Source organism: Myxocyprinus asiaticus, chromosome 35 (genome assembly GCF_019703515.2).
Source record: "Myxocyprinus asiaticus isolate MX2 ecotype Aquarium Trade chromosome 35, UBuf_Myxa_2, whole genome shotgun sequence".
In the NCBI taxonomy this organism is placed as follows: domain Eukaryota; kingdom Metazoa; phylum Chordata; class Actinopteri; order Cypriniformes; family Catostomidae; genus Myxocyprinus; species Myxocyprinus asiaticus.
The window spans coordinates 19034323-19056070 of record NC_059378.1 but is presented as its reverse complement, the minus strand read 5'-3'; the positions used below and the strand labels follow the sequence as shown (position 1 = coordinate 19056070).

The following is a 21748-nucleotide window of genomic DNA, read 5'->3' as shown; positions in this document are numbered from 1 at the left end:
GGTTTCTCTTATTGGTTCTAGAAACACGGCACCAGTCAAAAGTTTGGACACTTGACAAAATTAGTTTCTAATTATCTTAAATACCTTTTAATCTGAAGGATTATGTTAAAATGCTTGTAATTAGTTTTGCTGACAAATATAAATTGTGCTCATGGATGAATTTATTTCACAAAACAATTAAAGATTTTTTTAATGTTTGAGTTTGACCATATAGTGAAGGAAAAACAGCCAACAAGTGCCCAGCATACTGCATGTCAGTATTGCATTTCAGTTGGAGACCTTATGACATTGGTTTAGAGAATTCCCAAAAAATGCAGAGCTGTAATCTAACCAAAGGGTGGCTACTTGAAAGAAGCTAAAATGTAGGAGTGTTTTGATTTAACATCTTGTGGAAAAAGAGTTATAATAATGAGATTTTGAGTCCAAACTTTTGACTGGTAATGTATGTGAACTGAAATGTAGAAAACATTTTTTGTTTTTGCATTATTTGAGAACATTTTGTGTTGAACATCCTTGGATTTCCAGCTGAAAAACCCATCCTTCAGATCTTCCAAAAATCTTCCAAGATCAATGTCATTATAAATGTTAATCTCTTTTGAAGGTGAGGTCCTAAATGTATGTAATATCATAATCTAGAATTGTCACTAAAATCACATTGTACCAGAAATCAAGCTAGAAATATTAACTAGAGGTTAACTATGCATATAGATGATATTTGGTTTTGATTGCATCAAGAAAAGTGACTTATTTGATTTGAAATGATGTAGCGCTCAGTTAATGCAATTAACACCCATAAATACAGCCCTGAGCTGGATTATTTCAAGTAAGATGTCAAATTTATAAGATCAAGTTTATTTATTTTAACACAGAACTTAATTCAAACAGGCAACCTGGCCATTCAAATGTCAAACCTTATGTCAAACCTTCTAGAGAAAAAAAAGGGTCAATTAAAGGAAGGTTCTGGGTTGAATATAGCTTTTATCATCTGTGACATATCGATAACCAGAGACAATAATTTTGACTCGCCATTTAGTTCGGAAAAACAAGCAGATATCGCACTATAATATACATATGGAAATCAATAGGGAAAGGCATTCCAGCAGAAATGTGAAGCTCATATGTTTGTAAAAGCATTTATTTTAATTCTTCTGCACAAAAATGTTATTTGAGTTGTAAAGTTGTCTGAATCATCCTTTTAGAGTTGGAACAACTGTTCTAGTTGGATAAACTTGAAGGGTGTTACAAATCTAAGTCCTGTAGGTGGAGTTGGTTCCACGTAAACGGTACTTTGCGGGTAGTTACATTACGTTCTATTCTGGCATACTTGAGCGCTTTGTGTGAAAGTTACCAGGCTTTACAATTGAGTTGAAAAATTGGATATAACTTTGCACAGACAGAGTGGTAACTGCAATCCCTTGTCCCATAGACTTTAATTTTACTAGTTTTTACTAACAGAGGGACAGGTCAAAATTATTGTTTGTGGTTACTGACAGCATGCCACAGATGCTGTCCATAGAGCTTAACTTGTATTGAATATTCCTTAAACAATAGCAGTTTTCAGATCAGACACAAGCTTTAAAGTCATTGCCAAAGCGGCAAACACAAGGTCCTTTTTCTGCTTCTGACTCCATGATGAGGTCTCTGGTGCAGCATACTGTCAATTCAGGTTTTATTCTGTTCCTTATCCTGAACAGACATGAAAATAATAGTCGAAACAGCTTGGCAGAGGGAATGGACCTTCTTGGATGTGACTAAATTAAATTAGCTTGTATATCAGGCTGCTGAGAGGAAAGCATGGGCTTGCTGGTGCTTTCATCCTTATATTCTGCTCTGTAAGTCCTCAAACAACCCAATGATTTGAAAGAATCCCCAACCAGGCAGCTCCTAGTTTAACCAGTTGGGTTATGTGATGTTTAGAAAATAAGCCACATGAGGTCTTTTTAGCGTTATCATTAGCAAAACTGTACCAAAGGTCAGTGTTGCCTTAGCATGAAGCTTTTAAAAGATTCCACGTTTATATGAAAGTCTTTTGGAGGATACTGATAGAAAAACATGTCCTTTGTCATATTTCTTCCAGTCGTTTTGAGCATCACCTTTTCAAATCTGATGGCTCTTTGGTGAGGGCGGGGCAAATGGTAGCTGTAACTGTGGGCGGAGCCACTTTGGTCGCCGGGACTTCAGTGGCAGCCGACTGTTCCTTAGCCAGTGTAGTCTGAAGCTCCGCCCTGCGAGCCAAAGCGGCTTTTAATTGACCACGGATCTCCTCGATTTTTGCCTGGAGCTCCTCAAGCTCACCCTCTCTGGGGGGGCTTGAGGAACTCACCGAAGAGGTGGGCCGCTGAGCAACGGGCCCTCCATTTTCACACACCCTCGCCAACAGACTTCCTGCCCCAGAGCTGAACACAGAGGCAGTGCTACTCTGACCCCCCTCCGCCATGGCACGGGGGAGGAGACGGCGTGTGTTGAGGGACTCCAGGTTGAAATGGACCCTCTTGTCCTTGGAATCCTGTGGTGAATTGGTGCTTTCGTTGTTCCATCTGGCAAAGGCTCCAAGTGAAGCAGGTGGAGGTGGCGGATGTGGTTGAGCTTTCTGGATGTTACAACTGGGAAAAGAGAGCCAACATAAATTATTTGGGTCATTCCTACTCCTATATGTTAATATATTGGATAAAATGTTTTAATGCCACTGTTTTTAAAATTAAATTAGTTACTTTTCATTTGTCACAATATCAGATTTAAATGAACATGGTGGTGAATGTGTGAATTGCAATGTCCTTACTATGCACTTCTAAACTGATTATTTCGTAATCAATTTATAGGATTTTTTCCATACCCTCAATAACATCAGTTGATATGTCTGTCAAATATTAAATTCTGTTTGATAAAATATCAGAAATATTATCTACATTTCAAACGATGGTTAAAAATGTAAAAATTAACATGCAAGATAACTGTCAATCACAAACTTTAGCTATTTCCATCCTCATCCTGTTTGGTTCTATAATGGCATCCTGTTAATTTTCTTGCCACTGTGTAAATAATCACATGCCTAAGCTTGACCATAGCATATTTCTTAAAGTCTGGCCTTTATTTTTTTTTTTTTTTTAGAAATATTTCCTTAAAACAAGCATATTAATTTTTTTGTTTTGTTTTAGATGTTTACAGAGTTCAAAGGTATTGCATAATAGGAATGATCCATGCAGTATTCACACAAAAAAACATCCATCATTGCAAGATCCTCAGCTTGCACAGCAGTATTACAAGCAAAAAAAATTAACATTTAAAGTGCTTTGTTGTATGTTTACGCATTTATGGAGGAGAGGCATGATAATCATAATCCTGCTGTGATTAAATTGAAATGTAGATAGTAAAACAAAGTCAAAACCTTTTCTCTGCATTTGCCCGCTGTCGTTTCACATCCTCATAAGTCATGTTCAGAGCTCTGTGGATTTTCTGCCAAAAAAATGGAATTATCTCAGCAAGGGAGGAATGAGACAGATCAAAATCATGCTTTTAATTTTTAAAATCAATATTTTAGAGATGCCAATCACTGACTACACTTAGCATTAATCCCCCTCCCTCAGAGAAAGTAGCTTATAAGATCCTGAGAGATCAAGCACAGCTTACAAAAAGCTTTGCATTCATGAATAACGGACCCTTTCCATTCTTAAAGGTGTACTCAGTAATTTTTTCCTCATTAAAAAAGTTGAACTCCGAAAGACATGATTTATAATTTTGCAATATACAGTATGTTGGAAATCATGAGCACTCACATTAAAATGAAGACTCCAGTCATATCAGTAACCTTATAAAAGCTGTTTTATTCTACATGGAGGGGGTCCGAACATGGGGGCTGCCATGTTAGAATCACATGACAAGCCGAATACTACTCACTTAATCTCAGTAACCGTCCTGTTATTTGACACTTTCACTCATTGATTAAATAATCATCTCTGACTGTAAATACTAATAATAATTATATTTATCACACATATACAGTGAAATTTTTTTTTTTTTTTCACATATCCCAGCTAAGCTGGGGTCAGAGTGCAGGGTCAGCCATGATACAGCACCCCTGGAGCAGATAGGGTCAAGGGCCTTGCTCAGGGGCCCAACAGTGGCATCTTGGTGGTGCTGGGGTTTGAACCCCTGACCTTCTGCTCAGTAACCCAGAGCCTTAACCACTGAGCCACCACTGTTGCTGTCAGTCTGTGTGTCGTGTCTGTGTCCAAGATGACACAAAGACAAAAGTTACTGAGTGCACCCATTAGGCCTTTTCACACCAACTGAAAAAGCAAATCACAGAGGAATGGCACTTTCATAGCAAAAGCGAAATTATCAGAGTAGAACAAAGTCTTTCTAGCAAATCTCTGGCATAGAATTGGCAATTTATGCCAGTACAGGTTGTACAGCACTCAGAAGTGATCATCCCTATGCACATGAGTTGTATCGACTACTTATGGTGCTTTTGTTTTTGTTTTTTTGCCCATTATTGTATTATACACTTTCCAGAGAAGAACAGCCTAGAAGATGACACAATTTTCATTTCAGGTGAACTATCTCTTTAAAGAATTTTTTTTATTGTCAATTATTGGTTCAAGACACTTGTAATTTCTCCCAGATATCACACAGCAGTGAGCTCGGCTCCTGCCTCACCTGGCTGGTGTGAAGCCAGTATTTGAACTTCTGTTTGCGGCGGATATGTGGCAGAACCAGGCGATAGAAGGCGTGTTCTCCCACAAGAGTGAGTAAGGCCCCGGTCACACCCACACACAACAAAACAAACAACCCTGAGAAGTGACGGATGCCCATCTGCAGCGTCTAAAGAGAGAGAAAAACATAGGTGTGATTACAGTTCATGGCACATTAGATTATGAGCTATATTAACCATAATTACTAGCACAGTCATTCTCACAGGGCACACACTTCAAAAAGGTATTGAAAGTCATTCTGCGAGACATTAAAGACGAAGTCTGTAATTTGTCTGTGTGTGTTTAAATATTTTCTTTTCTCACAGCTTACTTTGCAGGGACAACATCCTCAAAAACAAGAACGTGTCCTGTGTTTTCTCAGCATATATCCTAGAGAGCACATGTAAAGTACATCTCCGAGATGTCTGTTTTAGATCTTTCCATCTGGAAAGCATCTTAGTCTAATAAACATCTGCTAAACATCTTAAAAAGATCAGATTTACTAACATTCTAAATCATAAACGTCTCAAAGACATCTGCTGAATGTCTTATTGACATCCGAGACATACATATTATAGACATATTGCAGATGAGCAAACAACCCTAAAAAATACGTCTTCCAGATGTAAATGCATTCTGACATCAAACAGACATCAGATGTCTATTTGATGTGTGTGTTTACATCTGGAAGGCTTTTTTTTTTATTATTATTTTTAATTAATTTATTTATTTTTTACGTTTTTTGCTAATCTGCAAAACGTCTAGTAGACGTTTGTCAATAAGTATGTCTCGGATGTCAATAAGACATTCAGCAGATGTCTTTAAGATGTTTATGGTTTAGAATGTTTGTAAATCTGATCTTTTTAAGATGTTTAGCAGATGTTTATTAGACTAAAACAGACATTTAAGAGATGTATGTGTGCTATCTGGGATATGATTAATTGCGATTAATTAATAGGCACATTATGTAATTAATTAAATTAAAAAATTGTATTGACACACAGCACCTCTGAGGAAAGATGTGTAATACAATACTTGCACACAGGAGGGCAGTATAATACTGACTGACATTTCATTAGACGTGTAAGACTGCGAGAGCAACATGTCTTTTTTCTATAGAGAATTTCTTATACAATACATCAACAAACACAGCAACTCCAGACGAGAATAAAAATATGAAGGAAAGTTCAAACTTTCATCTGTGTTTTGACCGGAGGGCACAAGTGAGTGAAAGAGACACTTTTCATGGTAGAGAAACTTTTCTTATCTACAGTACAGTACCCTGTGTTCATAAAGCAGGTAAAGTCAGATTCATTGGGTATTTTACTGATCCACATGCAGCAATTCAAACCTGTAAATCGTTATAATGGCCACCACATACTACTAAACATTTCTGAGAAATAGCACATTCTGTTAGTACTTAAAGAGATAGCTCACCTAAAAATGAAAATTCTGTAATCTTTTACACATCCTCATGTCATTCCAAAGCAAAATGTCCACGCTGCTATTTTCCATACATTGAAAATTAATGGTGGCCGCTACTTTCAGGGCAGGATTTTCAGTGAATAATGATTTACATTTTAGTCTGTTCCTCACAAAAAGCTATCACATGGCTTAAGAAGATCCACTTTCATTTTATGGAAGAAAGCAGCTTGGACATCTCCTTTGGTCTACCATGGAAAAAAACAAGGTCAAATGGGTTTGGGACAACATAAGGGTGAGTAAATGATGACAGAATTTTCATTTTTGAGTGAACTATCCCTGTAAAGGTGAGCAGACATGTTCACTTGTGCACAAAACCGAGTGTATCTGGCGTAGGTTTTAACCAGCTCACAGTGCTTTGTCCTCATGTTCTTGTCCCTCTGTGAGCCTCTGATGCCACAGAGCACCAAGATTTGAAATGGAAATGAGGAATAATCTTTTCTGCTCAGGCTATGTTAATTTTCACCCTGAAATAAAAAAAATAAAATAAAATTAAAAAAAACAGGCCCTGCTTCAAGCATAAAGCATTCCCCAGCACTGAGAAATCTGTATTTATGGAGAGAGGGATAGTCTGGCCTCTTTATTTATTCTACTGGAATCTGTAATGGATGTCAAAAAGCCTCACACAGCTTTTACCTATCAGCACGCTCTGAAAGTGTCATTTACTCTGGAATCTTCTAAGGGTTTTTGCAGATCCTGCACACCACTGACAGCACAGGAGATCATGGCATGAGATAAGTTAGTGAAGGTACTGAGCCAAATCAATATGTAAAAAGAAATGAAGCTCCTGTGCAACTGAAGGCTAAAGCAAATATCTCTTACTCACATTAGCCTGACAGACTTAAAGGGATGTTGAGGAAATTCTAAGCATTTGAACTCTCTATTGGCCATCTCTTGAATGACAGGATGGTGTTACAAACTTCACCTCATTAACTTTTGCCCTGTTCTTTTATTGGAAAGTCATACAAAGGGAAGGCACTGTAAGTTCCACCCCAAGAGCTTTGTTTGATTGAAAAACACATTAAGTAGTTAATTACACAGTTATGGAATTCAGTAGTCATTGACTGTCTCAAGATTCTGGTTTACACTACTGTAATAAAGGTGTAAATAAAATACAGTATATGTCTTCCGGAATGGCACAGGTAGGAACTGAGTAAGACATAAAGATCTAATGTGCATTTAAAAGAGTCAGTTCACCCAAAAATGAAAAATTCTGTCATCAATTACTTACCCTCATGTTGTTCCAAACCTATTTCTTCCGTGGAACACAGAAGGAGATGCCTAACATCGGGGACTAAAAATGGGGTTGCAACAACAAAAGGGTGAGAATTTAGATTTTTGGGTTTACTATCCCTTAAAAAAAACATTTTCTTAAACAAGTGTTTTATGTGTACATGTACAGTTCTCGGGTGTAAATTAACAGTTTAAGTGGTTCATTACATTAATTGATTAATGTTTTAAAAAATCAATATAAAAGTACAGCTCACACAAAATTTACGTGACTCTAATAAGACAATAAAATAGCTCAAATGTATGAGATCAGAATGTGACACCGCCAACTATGAATTTATTACATGGTTCTAATCCGGTTAAAAGGATTGAAAGATATAGGAATAAATAAATATATTTATTCATTCATTACTATTCAAACTAAAAGATCTTAAAATTCAGATTTTAGGGCCAACCCTGAAGATTTGTCACAATGTACCTTTTTAAATTTTCTGCAATTTGACTGAATACTGCTCACCTCTGTAACAATGAAGACTCTCTTCCCACACGGCACAACCTTGTACCATTTGTCATGCAGCATGTCCATGTAGCCATCAGACTTGTAGCGACTGATGAACTCAGATATGTTGGAAGTGAGCAGTGAGTTCTGAGGCAGTCCAATCCCGTAACCTGAGAATGAAAATCTCCCTATTAACCCTTAAATGCATGAGTGTGTTGCCAAATATTATTACATACCTCAGGTCTTTAGCAACCCGGCACGTATATATACTGTGTGTGTGTGTGTGTGTGTGTGTGTGTGTGTGTGTATATATATATATATATATATATATATATATATATATATATATATATATATATATATATATAGTGCCAAGAAAAGTATGTGAACCCTTTAGAATTAGCTGGTTTTCTGCATTAATTGGTCATAAAATGTGATCTCATCCTCATTAAAGTCACAAGTATAGACAAAGAACAATGTGCTTAAGCTAACAACACACAAACAATTATAATATTTCATGACTTTATTGAACACATCCTATTAGTGCTGTGGAAAATGTAAGTGAGCCCCTAGGGTTACACACACACACAAAAAAAGTAATTAGAGTCAGGAGTTGGCAAACCTGGCATCCAATTAATGAAACGAGATTGGAGGTGTGGGTTAGAGCTTCTTTAACTTATAAAAATCACTCAAACATTTTGAGTGTGTTATTCACAAGAAACATCTGCTGATGTGGACCATGCCTCACAAAAAAGAGATTTTAGAAGACCTACAATCAAGAATTGTTTCTTTGCATAAAGCTGGAAAGGGTTACAAAGTCATCTCGAAGAGTTTAGATATTCATCTGTTCACAGTTAGACAAATTGTCTATAAATGGAGACAATTTAGTACCATGGCTACTCTCCCTAGAAGTGCCCGTCCAGCCAAGCTGACTCACCACAGAATGCTCAGTGAGGTAAAAAGAACCCTAGAGCAACAGCTAAAGACTTTGAAGACTAAAATTACTGGAACTGGTTAACATCTCTGTTCATGAGTCTACTGTATGGAAAACATTAAACCGGCATGAAGCCGCTTATTTCCAACAAAAACTTTGCTGTGTGCCTGAAGTTTGCCAAAGACCACCTTGACACTCCACAATGCTACTGGGAAAATGTTTTGTGGACTTATGAAAGTAAGGTTGAATTGTTTGGGAAGAACACGCAGCACTACGCATGCTGTAAAAAGGGTACTGCTTACAACATGAAACATCATCCCAACGGTGAAGTATGCTGGCACTCATGCACTTATTGAGTGTAAATAAATAGCATAGCCCTATTGTACTGTTCATGTGTTAAACTGGCTATATTTTACTTTTACTTGCTTCTTTGTCAAATAGCAATATCAAATGTAAAACAAGTCAATCGCTGAAACAACAGCGCCACCTTGAAAAAAAATGTCATTTATAAAGTTTATTTGTACATACATATGGGATATTAATAATTCATCATCGTTGCACTGTATGAATATATTACTAATTTGTCTTGAAATAAAGAAATAGATATCCTGTGATAGTAAACTACATAGATAATTATGGAAGTACAAGTATATTTCGACACTATTACAAATCTCGAGTCACTAACGAACCTATACACTTTTTGTAACTAAGCAGTTAGAAAAAGATATATAATTATTTTTTATTTTTATTTTTTATTTTTGTTATACTATTCATACTGTAAGAGAAAGATTGAGGAATACTAAAGTATTTTATTTACTAAATAAAAAAATGGATGAGGTAAAGGGGTGGAATGAGGTCTTGGGTCACAAAAGACCCGAGGTATGCATGTAAGACTTAATAATCTTGAATCCAGACAGTCCAATTCATCAAAACAATTTCTTTAAAAAGTTCAGTGTGTTATAGGGAACAACATCATTATGTGCCCATTGAGCTGATTTAATGGATGGATGGGGGGAAACAAATGTATGATAAACAGCAAATGTCCTGATATTTCATGTTTTGAAGTCAATCAGTGATGCCTGAAAAATGCCATACACGACCCACAGTTATTTCTCTACTCTATACCACTGCTAAATTTTTGACTCTCGAATACTCTCTTCGAGTCTTGATGGTATTATTTTTGCCTTTATGCTGATCTTTTACTTTCCATTACTTCTCTTTGATGTCACTAATGAAACATGCAAATGAAACTTCATGAATAAAATGACATCTTAGAGGAATGTGAATAAAACAGACTCTTCTCTTAAAAGAACAGTTCACCTAAAAAAAAAATTCTGTCATTATTTACTTGCCCTCATTTAATTTCATGTTGTTTGTTTGTTCCATGGAACACAAAATGTGAAGAATATCCTGGAGACTGGGCTGTCAAGCTCCAAAATTACAAAAAAAGCACCATTAAAAAAGTATTTAATTTTTTTTCCTATATGACAATGTTCTATATTCCAAGTCTTATGAAGTCATACTATAGCTTTGTGTGAGGAAAAGACCGAAATGGGAATTGTTATTTACTGAAAATCTTGCCCTCTGCCTTAGCTCTCAAATCAAATACGGTGGCATTACTTGCATTGCATCATGTATGTTTCTCACACATAGTTATCAAATGTCTTCAGAAGTCTTGGACTATAGCCCAAGAACTACATGCACAATACTTTAATGGTACTATTCTGTCATTTTAGAGCTTTACACCCACAGTCTGCTTTTATTTTTAATATTTGGAAAAGAGCGACTAGGATATTCTTCAAAAATGCACTTTTTGTGTACGAGTTTAGAACGACATCAGTATAAGTAAATGATTACATAATTTTCATCTGTGGGTGAACTATTCCTTTAAACTGTGTCAGGAATTGCACAAATTATGTCAAAATTGGTAACAAAAAAAAGTGAAGGCAAGGATGAAGATGAAGTGACAGGAGGGGTGTGTCGCATCAGAGGTGAGTTATGATATGGGTGGGGTTTAAGAGTCCTATTGATAGACCAGCATTGCCAGTGGAAGACAGGCAAGTCAGTACATGTATGGGGGATGAATTGACATAAGACATTGGATGACAGGCATATGGTAATTAACACAGCAAAGAGCAAGGCATGAGTTGGGAGAGGCCTGATACACAGAACATCAATTAATATAGGGAAATATCAAATATAAGGAGCAAATATAATATTTGGACCAATCAGTGGGATGTTAACCTTGAGCTTTCTGCAGAAAATCTGTCACTCACTGGCCCCCCCGGTCCCTAACTGGCTGACAGATTGCAGATATTCAAATGCTGACATCTACGCATTTCATTGCTGCCAAGCTGCAGCATGCACACGCACAAACACTTTCACACCCTCTCCAGCATGCTAATCATCATTTGACACAATATGGCATAAATACAACAGAAATATCTGTTGTACATATCCAAAACATCACTCAACATCATTCTAAAAAATCAACAGCACCCCTTTGCCTCCATAAATACCAAGCAATCTGATGTAACAAATAATTAAAGGATGAGATCTATCTGCTAAATCAGTAGTTCTCAACAGCAACACAAACCAGATTTGACATTGAAATCAAATGGCGACCCAAAATTGTGGTTGGCTCAAATCTTGTTCATACTCGTTGCAGGTGAAACAGTATTTTATGTAGTTGGTGTCATCATTTCTTTTACCTTGCATAATTTTTTTTCATGGTTTTTTAAGGATGTGAGCACGTCACACAATCTGCCCATGTTGGCCAAGTGACAGAATATGAAGTTGTGCAAAAATAAAACTATATGGAAAAAAAGTGTTTATCTACTTCAAAAATGGACAAGCCTGTTTATTTTGCTGTCTTAACACTGCCCATTAATATTGTTCATTGAAGTTTATTATTTGCATTTAGAAATGTTTTGCCCTGCTGACCACAACCATTTCAGTACCTGCAACTCATTTTAGGGTCGCAACTAAACTGTTAAGCTCTAAAGCATGCAAATTAGTATATTACACACAATATGGTATAAATACAGAGATAACTATTGTACATATCCAAGAGATCATTAAACATCTTGCTTGAAAATCTTCAGTGCCACTCTGCTTCCCTGAGCAATTTGATAGTGTCCCAAATAATTTGGCACTATTTGCAGGCAGAATTGAAGGACAAGACCTGTCTGCTAAATTACAGCAATGCATGAGACCATGCTTATTAATCTATAAAAAACATGCAGAACAATGCCCTGCATGGACACCCAGAGCAACACAAAATAGTCAATGCAGTGAGGGAATGAACAGACATGAGAAATGAGACAACAGACATATGTTAATTAACACTGAGGAACAGGGAGCGAGCTCAATTAGCCTAGACGCCTAGCTGAGGGTCAGGCCTGGAAATGAAGAAATCATAGACTGAACCAAAATTATTTTATACAATTTTGTTTAACTGTTCCCTCCCCAACATCTTTTTCTTCCAGCAAACCCTTTCCTGCTGCCTTTGGGAAAGATCTTTGCTTCCTGTATGCAGCTCAGGAAAAGAGCCCAGGTTTGCATTTAAATTGGCTTCCCCACTAGAATGCATGACAGCAGGAAAGAGGCCAAGTTTACTTTTCTGCGCTTTTCTTTTGTGGATTTGTCAGTAAACTCAAAAACATGCATATGGGCAGTTTGGATACTTCCTGCAAAGTTTTAGCTCTCTCTATGTCACTCCAACATAGTTTTTCATATTTCAAATGTCAGTCAGCTTGTTTTCTTCATGCCCAGGGCAAAATCAAACATTAATCTGCCTCTTGTCTTCACACACTGATCAATATATCTGTACATGATTCTCAAGAGTTCTTAAAGGTACACTAAGTAATATTTTATTTCATATTTTTGTTTTGCTCTAGGACATCTATAATATCTGGAAAGCATTGACTTTATTAAAATATTTTTGATATTGCTTGCAAATCAATTTATTTAGTCAGAATACTACTACTACTTATTTTGAATGGCCGCCAATGAAGTAAGATGCTCTTTGCCAGCATTATGCTGTAGTTATGGTATCTACCAGTAGGGGCTAACTGTCAGAGGTAACCGGCTAAACCTTGACTCCTTAGTTTAGCTGACCAATACAACAGTGGTCAAAGCAAGGTTTTAGGTTACAGAAATAGCCTGTTCACAGTAAGGATGTGCACAAGTAATCAATTAATTGAGTACTCGGTCAGCTTTAAATATATGACTAGAAAAAACTCTAATAGAATATTGCAATTTGATTTTTTCTTTGTGCCTTTGCCTGCCTTGGGCAACACTGAAACTGCTTCTCTCATCTAAATCTTACAGTTAGTTCTGTCAAAAAGAACATTCTGGCATTATTTAAAGAGACTGTATCACATCAGAAGACTTGGAAAGTATGTTTCTATGTGTGAGTGCAATTTTGTTTTCATTTTTTTTTTTTTTTTAAGTTTTGAATCTAGATCTTGTTGTTTATGCATATAGCAAATTTTTTCATAAGAAAAACAGCTTCGAAAGTTGAAGGTTGAACTTAAATTGTAAATTTCAAGTATCGATTACTCGTTTTTTATGTGTTAGAGTACTCGACTACAAAATTACTCAAAATGCCCATCCCTAGTTCACAATTCATTCCACAACTGAAAGTGTCTGATAATTGGCAGGTTAATGAGACAAAGTAGTATTCGACAGATCATGTGATCTCAACATGGTGGCTGATAAGGGGGTATGACTGATAAGACTGGAGTCTTCACCTTTTGCAAGAGTAAATCATTTTAAACATCTGTCAGATGTACTAATAATTTCTTTATGTTTAAAGCTTTAAAATTACTTAGTGTACCTTTAATATCACTGGCCCTGCTATTAATTAAAACATTTAAACTGAGCTGCACAATTTGTCCAGTAAATTAAAAAATAACTGTCTTACCTTCAATAGCAAACGGTTTACCAACTGTTAGCAGCTTGCAGTCAGCATCAATGGACACCTCATAGTCCAACAGGGCTTTGTCCATGATAAAAGCATCAAGTTGAGGTGGATCTGTCCTTCACAACATAAAAAGAGGGTGGGCTACAAAACTACACACACTCTGTCACACTCTGTCTCATTAAACATGCACAGTATGATTTTCATAAGTCAGATTGTGCATCTCATTCGGGTGCAAATGGAACATAGACATCATTTGTCTGAGCTAAATGTTCATAAACTGCAGCGGCAACCATAAATCTGCAGCTACACTAAACCAGATGAATGCTGAATGGAGCCCGAAAAGGACATTTAATAGACAGTGACACCTTAAGGGCATTGGCCCACCCTTACTTAATTTACAGATAATAAAACGTCATTTATCAAAAAGTTTGCCAAGAGGGAATTGTAAGTTATACAAATTCAGCAGCACAGCTTGTGGTTGGCAAGAACTCTTCTTGTTTATGTTTTTATAAATTATGTAGTAACATTAAAAACTTTGGAGACTAAGAATAAAAATTAAGTTAAATGCTTTTACAACTGATAACGTTAATGTAAATGAACTAAATTATTCCTAATGTTTCTACAAGATGCACATTATATTGTGAACTCTTTAGTTACAGTTGTCCCTATTACCTGAATAAATATGTAAATTATTTAACATTAAGTTAACATTAATTTACCACGGAGCACATCTAGGTGTCCTTACTGATGTTATTCAAGTTAACTGGGGAACGACAGCTGACACATACAGTAGCTAAATCCAAAGCGCGCACTTTTTATGTTACTTTATGATTTGGATTAGGCCAAAAAAAAAAAATAAAAAAAATATATATATACTTCTCTCTTCTCTGGGTACCTGTTATCACTATTATAAGTGCCCCGGTAATTATGCAATTTAAAACTATCCAAACACACATGATTTCCACAGATGTACTTTAGAAAAGACCAACTTGCCTAATATTTTGACAGAGGGCAAAAGTTGCTAATGTATGATTGTTCAGTGAACCACTTTATATAAGGTGTCTTTAAGATGTTCTTAAAGGAATACTCCGGGTTCAATACAAGTTAAGCTTAATGAACAGCATTTGTGGCATAATGTTGATTACCACAAAAAATTATTTCGACTCATCCCTCCTTTTCTTTAAAAAAAAAAAAAAAAGACAAAATCTGGGCTAAAGTAAGGGACTTACAATGGAAGCGAATGGGGCCAATTTGAAAGGGTTTGAAGACAGAAATGTGAAATACATAAAAGCAATTACATTAATTATTCTGTTACAGTTTCTCAAAAATGTTTACACATTTCTCCAAACTATAATCAATGCTTTCAAAACACAGCCAATGAAACAGACATTCAAATTTGCAGAACAATTCAATTTTACTGCATAATGAAGCAATGTATTATTTTCTGATAACGCATTTATAAAAACTAAATACATCAAAACTAAAGATGTTCTATCGTCTCTATTGAATTCATTACATTTTCAGCTATAGACACACAAATCTACTACTGAAATAACACATTAATCATAAAAATCCACAATAAAGAGCTTTTTTCCATGTGTTTTTGTACAATTTCTAGTTGTTCCTGCTCTTCCTCCAGAACGAGGATGAGGAAGTTTACTGTTATAAAATAAATAATAAAATAGCAGTTTTGCTATTGTCAGGGTTTGTGAAGGGAAGAGACAAGAGAGTGAGGATCCAAACGCAGAACTTTAATTATAAACAAAAGAAGAGGATACAACGAAGAAGGTAAAAAAAAACTTAAAAGCAGTATGCTGGCTTACAGCACTCTACATACAAACAAGAATCGACACTGGAACAAGGAACAAGAGGATATATGTACACTCAAGGGCTAACAAGACGACGAGGAACATCTGTGATACAATTAGGGCAAAGGACAGGAAGACTATAAAACTAAGAGTCTCTTGGGGGAAAACATAGGAATGACGTGGCTTGAGGAATGGAGTGGGGTCCGGAGGCCAGGGAGGTGGCTCTAGGAAGGGAGTGGGGTCCGGAGGCCTTGGAGGAGGCCTGGGCTGTGGAACAGGGATTGGAGTCTCTGGAGAATGAGCTGCAGGAGGCAAAGGCACAGGGGGCAGAGCTGCAGGAGGCAGAGGCTCAAGAGGCTGAGCCACAGGAAGTTCAGGGTGCGGTGCCACAGAAGGCTCAAAAGGCAGAGCAGCTGGAAGTTCAGGGACAGGAGGCTCAAAAGGCTGAGCCGCAGGAAGTTCAGTGGGCAGTGCTGCAAAAGGCGGAGCCACAGGAGGCAGAGCCGCAGGAGTCTCATAAGGTGTATTGCTCGGAGCCACGGAGAGCTCAGTGGGTGGAGTGCTCTGAGGGCGGGGCCATGGAGAGCAGAGCCACAGAAGACTCGGGAGGAGGAGTGGGTGGAGCCGCAGGAGGAGGAGTGGCTGATATAGGAGCGGGCAGAGCCGCAGGAGAGGAGTGGGCGGAGCCACAGGAGGAGGAGCGGCTGAAGGGGGAGTGGGCAGAGCCGCAGGAGGAGGAGCTGCTGGAGCCATGGAAGACTCAGAGGGCAGAGCCATGGAGGACTCAAGAGGGCGGAGACATGGAAGACTGAAGAATGCGGAAGGAGTCTCAGGAGAAGGAGTGGGAAGCAGAAGGGCCTCCGTCGAGGGGGTTTCCGGAACCACCGGAGCTAGGAGCAGAGGGGCCTCCGTCAAGGGGGTCTCCAGAACCACCGGAGCTAGGAGCAGAGGGGCCTCCGTCGAGGGGGTCTCCAGAACCACCGGAGCTAGGAGCAGAGGGGCCTCCATCAAGGGGGTCTCCGGAACCACCGGAGCTAGGAGCAGCATGCTTGGAACCACCGAGGAAGGGACCATTGTAGTAGAGAGCAGAAGGTCAGTCCCTATCATGTTAGCGATGAAATCCTGAAGAGACAGACGATCACACTCTAAAGGGACCAACTTCCTCACAGGGCCATTCAGTCCAAACCAGAACATAGTTCTGAGGGATCTCTCATTTCAGTTCAATTGAGCAGCCAGATTCTAAAAATTTAAGCTGTACTCAGCTGCAGGAGTGGACCCTTGGGAAAGCCGCTCAATCTGTACTGCTGGATCCATAATCCTGGTCGGTTCTTCTGTCAGGGTTTGTGAAGGGAAAAGACGAGAGAGTGAGGATCCAAACTCAGAACTTTAATTATAAACAAAATAAGAGGATACAACGAAGAAGGTAAACATAAACTCAACAGCAGTATGCTGGCTTACAATGCTCTACATACAAACAAGAACCGACACTGGAACAAGGAACAAGAGGACACTCAAGGGCTAAAAAGATTACAAGAACCACCTGTGAAACAATTAGGGCAAAGGACAGGAAGACCAGAAAAACTTAAAACTAAGAGTCTCTTGGGGGAAAACAAAGGAATGACATGACAGCTATATTGTATGGACCTACTGTACGTAAAACGGCATTGTTAGCACAGATGGTAATGGACATTGACTATGGCATGCAGGCCAATGCCATTCCTCCCTCTTCTTTTTTGTTGAGACTGAAGTCACAGTAGATCTGCTCACATTAGGCCGAACATTTTGTGTGTCTCAGAGAGACTGTGATTCATAACATGATCAATTATTATAATAACAATTATACAATTATAGACCATTTGAGCCTCGTCTGTGTCTTCTTTACTCTACTCTTCCATCCTGCTGTCCTCTTTCAGTCTGCTCGCCATCATTACACCATATCCATTTGGTGTTTCCTCAACTCTTTCAGTGTTCACCCCTGAAAGAGCTGAGAAAACCTTCCCCTTTTCTTACCCATTACCAACACAGCAGATATCAATATGAAGGCATTTTGCAACCTGATATGTGCATTGAAAATATGACTTTAATTTTGTTGTCTGTGTTAACTGTTTTGAAAGCCTCAATCATGGATCAGAGAAATTTGAGTGCAGTGTTTCGAGAAAATTATGAAAATCAAGAAATATTTGCAACCAGTTTAAGACAATTACAAAGTATTCAGATGCTTTGTTAATTGTTTTGAGAGCAGTGACCTGAGTTTGGACAACTGTAAAACTCATGTATTATCTGAGCTGTAAAGATGTTTACATCCTAATTTTTACAGTCATTTTAGGGTTTGTTAACATTACACCGTCATGGCAATGAAGTTGTAAAATTGGCTATACCTTTACACAGAAAAGGTTAGTATGCAATTTGATCACACAAATCATGCTAACACAAATATTGTTTATGTTTTGTGGCTATACTTTTTAAATAGTGAGTAGTTTAACATTTACGGATTGGCCCCATTCACTTCCACACTGTAAAAAAATTTAGTGTGAATTTACAGTACATATCTGGCTACTAGTTACATGACTTTCATAGTATATTTTACAGTAGTATTTCTACAGTTTATTAAAATAAAAAAAACACCTGTATAGTGTGACTTCACATTGAACAGCACCAAGAAATTAATGTAATGTAGCAGTGCTGCATTGCAGAATCACAATGATCATCTGTATTTTTATTTATCTACAGTGTTTGTTAATTGTCACCATCATTTAGATTTGTATGCTGAGCGTTGATATCTTGCGTGCCTGATTGACAACTTATGATATAAAGTTAATGAGCGATAAAACCAAATAATATTATAGCCTAGCTTATCAAACATCCCTTCCTCATTGTTCATTTAAAATTATACTATTTCTTTACTTTCAAATGAATTATCTGGTGTCATTTAAATGTCATGGTCCAATATTAAGTCAACCACTGAATTTCTCCATACATTACAATACAAACAATTGTGTTCTTAAACACAATTGCACCAACTGGGAGAAATTTAATTAGAAATAAATAAGATAAGGTCTTATAATCCAAAGGGAACACTAAACACCATAATGGTGACTTCAAACGAAACCATTTTCCTATAAAGCAGTGCAATATTCAAGTGTATTTTTTCACAGTAATTTGTTGTGTTGTGACAGAATATGACCTATCCTGCATTCATTTTACAGAAAAATATTGAAAACAGTATTTTATTGTGAGAAATTACTGTTAAATCTTGTAAAATCCTGGCAATTTTTTACAGTGCATTATAAGCGTCTCACTGTAACCCAGATTTTTGCTTTTTTATGAAAGGAGGTGCAAGTGAAAATACATTTTTGTGATTATAAATATTATGCCACAAATGCTGTCGATTGAGCTTAATTTGTATTGAACCTGGAATATTCCTTTAAGGATTTAATAAAATGTACTTATTATGTACATACTGTTTGTGTTGTTTCATTGTACTTGCATTTAAAGTACCTGCATTTAATTACATATATAGTTACACTGTTACCCTTAATCCCTAATCCCAAACCTGACACTACCCCAACCATTACCCATACCTCAACCTCAGTAGCAACCTAATATAAAGTGGGTCCTTGGTCAGTAATGCTTTTACGGTGGGGCTTAGTGAGACATTATACTTTAGATAAACCTCCCATGGTAATGGGGAAAACAAGAATTTTTAGAAGGATTTTTAATCCACCTTCTTCTGTCCTTTTGCTCTCCTTTTTTGTTGTAGACCAGAATAAATATATAAATAAATAAACAAAAACACACACTTTACTACTTGGTATGTGTGTGACAGACTGTGGTATTGCAGCTGGCAGGAATCAACAAACCGCTCGCCTGCCGGGCAGCTCTGAGAGGGAATCTCAGACCTTAGAATCGCAGAGTAGAGTTGGAGCAGAGTGGTTATGGAATGCTTTGAGCAGGGAGGGGATATTGCTGTTACTCCAATCCGCTCACATACTCTGATCCCTAGGGAGGACTCCTACAGAACTTTCTTGAGATTGAGCATGCACACTGACATTGTAATAAATATGGTCTAACTACTGCTTGAATTATTTATCAATACGCACCAATCAATGTTCCATGTGTTATAAATTTCAAGCCGTGCTAATAGTGTTTGGCAATATGACTATACTTGAGGCACTTGCTGCCATCTGCTAGCTGGGTGCATTCTGTTGGGTAAATTGATCTCTTACTTGAGAGTGGCAACACCATCGGGTGTGGTGGGCTCGTTGAATTTCAGCATATACTCGTGCATCTCAGGAAAACTCTTTTTCATGTAATCCTCTGCACTGCTCTCCCGAACTGTGCCAAATCGGAATCCCTGAGATGGGTGATGGAGCTGTGGGCCAAGGGCAGAGAATGTTGTGAAAACCATATACTGTATTATTAAAGTTAAATCATAAATTAATAAATTATAGCATAAAACACAAGATGAGGTAAATTTCAAATAACTGCTGTTAATTAATTTTAGAGAGCTGTCTCTTAAAGGGGCCATATCATTAGAAATAAAATGATCTTTTGAAATATTACTATTATAAACTAGTATTGTAACTAGGGATGTCAAAATTACTGGTACTTTGGTACCAAGTCGATACAAAAAAATAAAAATAAATAAATACTGTAATGTGCAAAAGTTTTAGGCACTTGTGAAAAATGTTGCATAGTGAGGATATCTTCAAAAATAATGCCATAAATAGTTTTCATTTATCAATTAACATCATACAAAGTCCAGTAAACATAATCAAACTAAATCAATATTTGGTGTGGCCACCTTTGCATTCAAACATCCCCAATTCTCCTAGGTACAGCTGGACACAGTTTTTCTTGGTTGTTGGCAGATAGGATGTACCAAGCTTCTTGGAGAATTCACCACAGTTCTTCAATCTATTTAGTCTGTCTCAATTGCTTCTGTCTCTTCATGTAATCCCAGACTGACTCGATGTTCAGTGGGGGGCACTGTGGGGGCAATGCCATCTCTTGCAGAGCACCCTGCTCTTCTATTCTAATCTTTTCTATTTGCAAAAGTAATGTTTGGGAGTCTAAAATTTATTTTTCCTATTGATACACTAAAGCTGAAGATTATGACAAATGTTTTTGTGAAACATCTTAAGTGCCTAAAACTTTTGCACAGTACTGTACATAATTATACCAGTGTTTCTGCAGTACTGGTAATACAGAGTACCGACTCAATTCGGTACCCGTGCACTGTTTGACTGACGGCTGTTTTCAAATGCTCACTTGCTTTTTTGATTGCATGCTCTCTTACTCCTTTTACACCAAAATGCTGCTGATTATGGTGTCAGAGCCTAGAACTGAGAAGTTATCAGAAGAAAAGCAATCATGCCTCGCGGTAAATGCGGTCATGTGGCAGCACATATGAATGGTCAAAATGCCAATCAGATGCAGTATTATTGAGCATTATACTTTGTGGTGGCTTTAATTAATTATTTGCATCAATATTTAACATTTTAAATAGGCTAAAGGAGTGTGTTCAATAGCATATTACCTAATTTTGCTCGAGTATCGAAATAGGTATCAGTGTCAATGTCCCTGATCATTTCAGCCCAACGTTAAAGGTGCTGTAAGCCATTTTTTTGAATATCATGCATTACATTTCCCTACTATGACAGATTCCACTGAAATGGTGTTCTGAGAAATCAAACATGTATCTGTTGGCAGCTGTAGGCTCTGTAAATAGCAACAAAAGAGTCTGCTCTATACTTTTTAAGTCAATCGCAAAACTAGTAAATCCGAAACGCTGTCTGCATGTGAATTATTCTTCTGGTCCAGATTTGAGAGAGGGTGAGGAAAAAACATTGATTAATTATTATAGCCAGCAGCATATCATCCTGCAGCTCTTGCCTGGTTACCCACTGATGCTAAGCAGGGTTGATCCTGGCTAGTACCTGTAGGGAAGACCTCCTAGGGAAAACTACAGTTGCTGCTGGTAAAGGTATTAGGGAGGTCAGCAGGGGGTGCTCACCCTGTGGTCTGTGTGGGTCCTAATTCCCCAGTATAGTAATGGGGAAGCTATACTGTAAAAAAGCACCATCTTTTGGATGAAACGTTAAACCGAAGTCCTGACTCTCTGTGGACATTAAAAATCCCAGGGCACTTTGGCCTCTATGCATCATGGCTTCCTAA

General features: G+C 37.5%; 1 protein-coding gene across 1 annotated transcript in view; it reads right to left on the bottom strand.

The window, feature by feature from the left end:
- Positions 1-115: 115 nt before the first annotated feature.
- The window catches only part of LOC127426552 (glutamate receptor ionotropic, NMDA 3B-like), a 142739-nt gene continuing 121106 nt past the window's right edge, over positions 116-21748 (bottom strand). The window contains exons 4-9 of the mRNA XM_051673432.1: positions 19798-19943; positions 13764-13879; positions 7921-8072; positions 4657-4821; positions 3386-3453; positions 116-2603 (exon numbers count right to left, since the gene is read on the bottom strand). Coding sequence (XP_051529392.1) covers positions 2090-2603; positions 3386-3453; positions 4657-4821; positions 7921-8072; positions 13764-13879; positions 19798-19943 — 1161 coding nt within the window. The 3' untranslated portion in view covers positions 116-2089. The remainder of the gene's footprint in view (positions 2604-3385; positions 3454-4656; positions 4822-7920; positions 8073-13763; positions 13880-19797; positions 19944-21748) is intronic.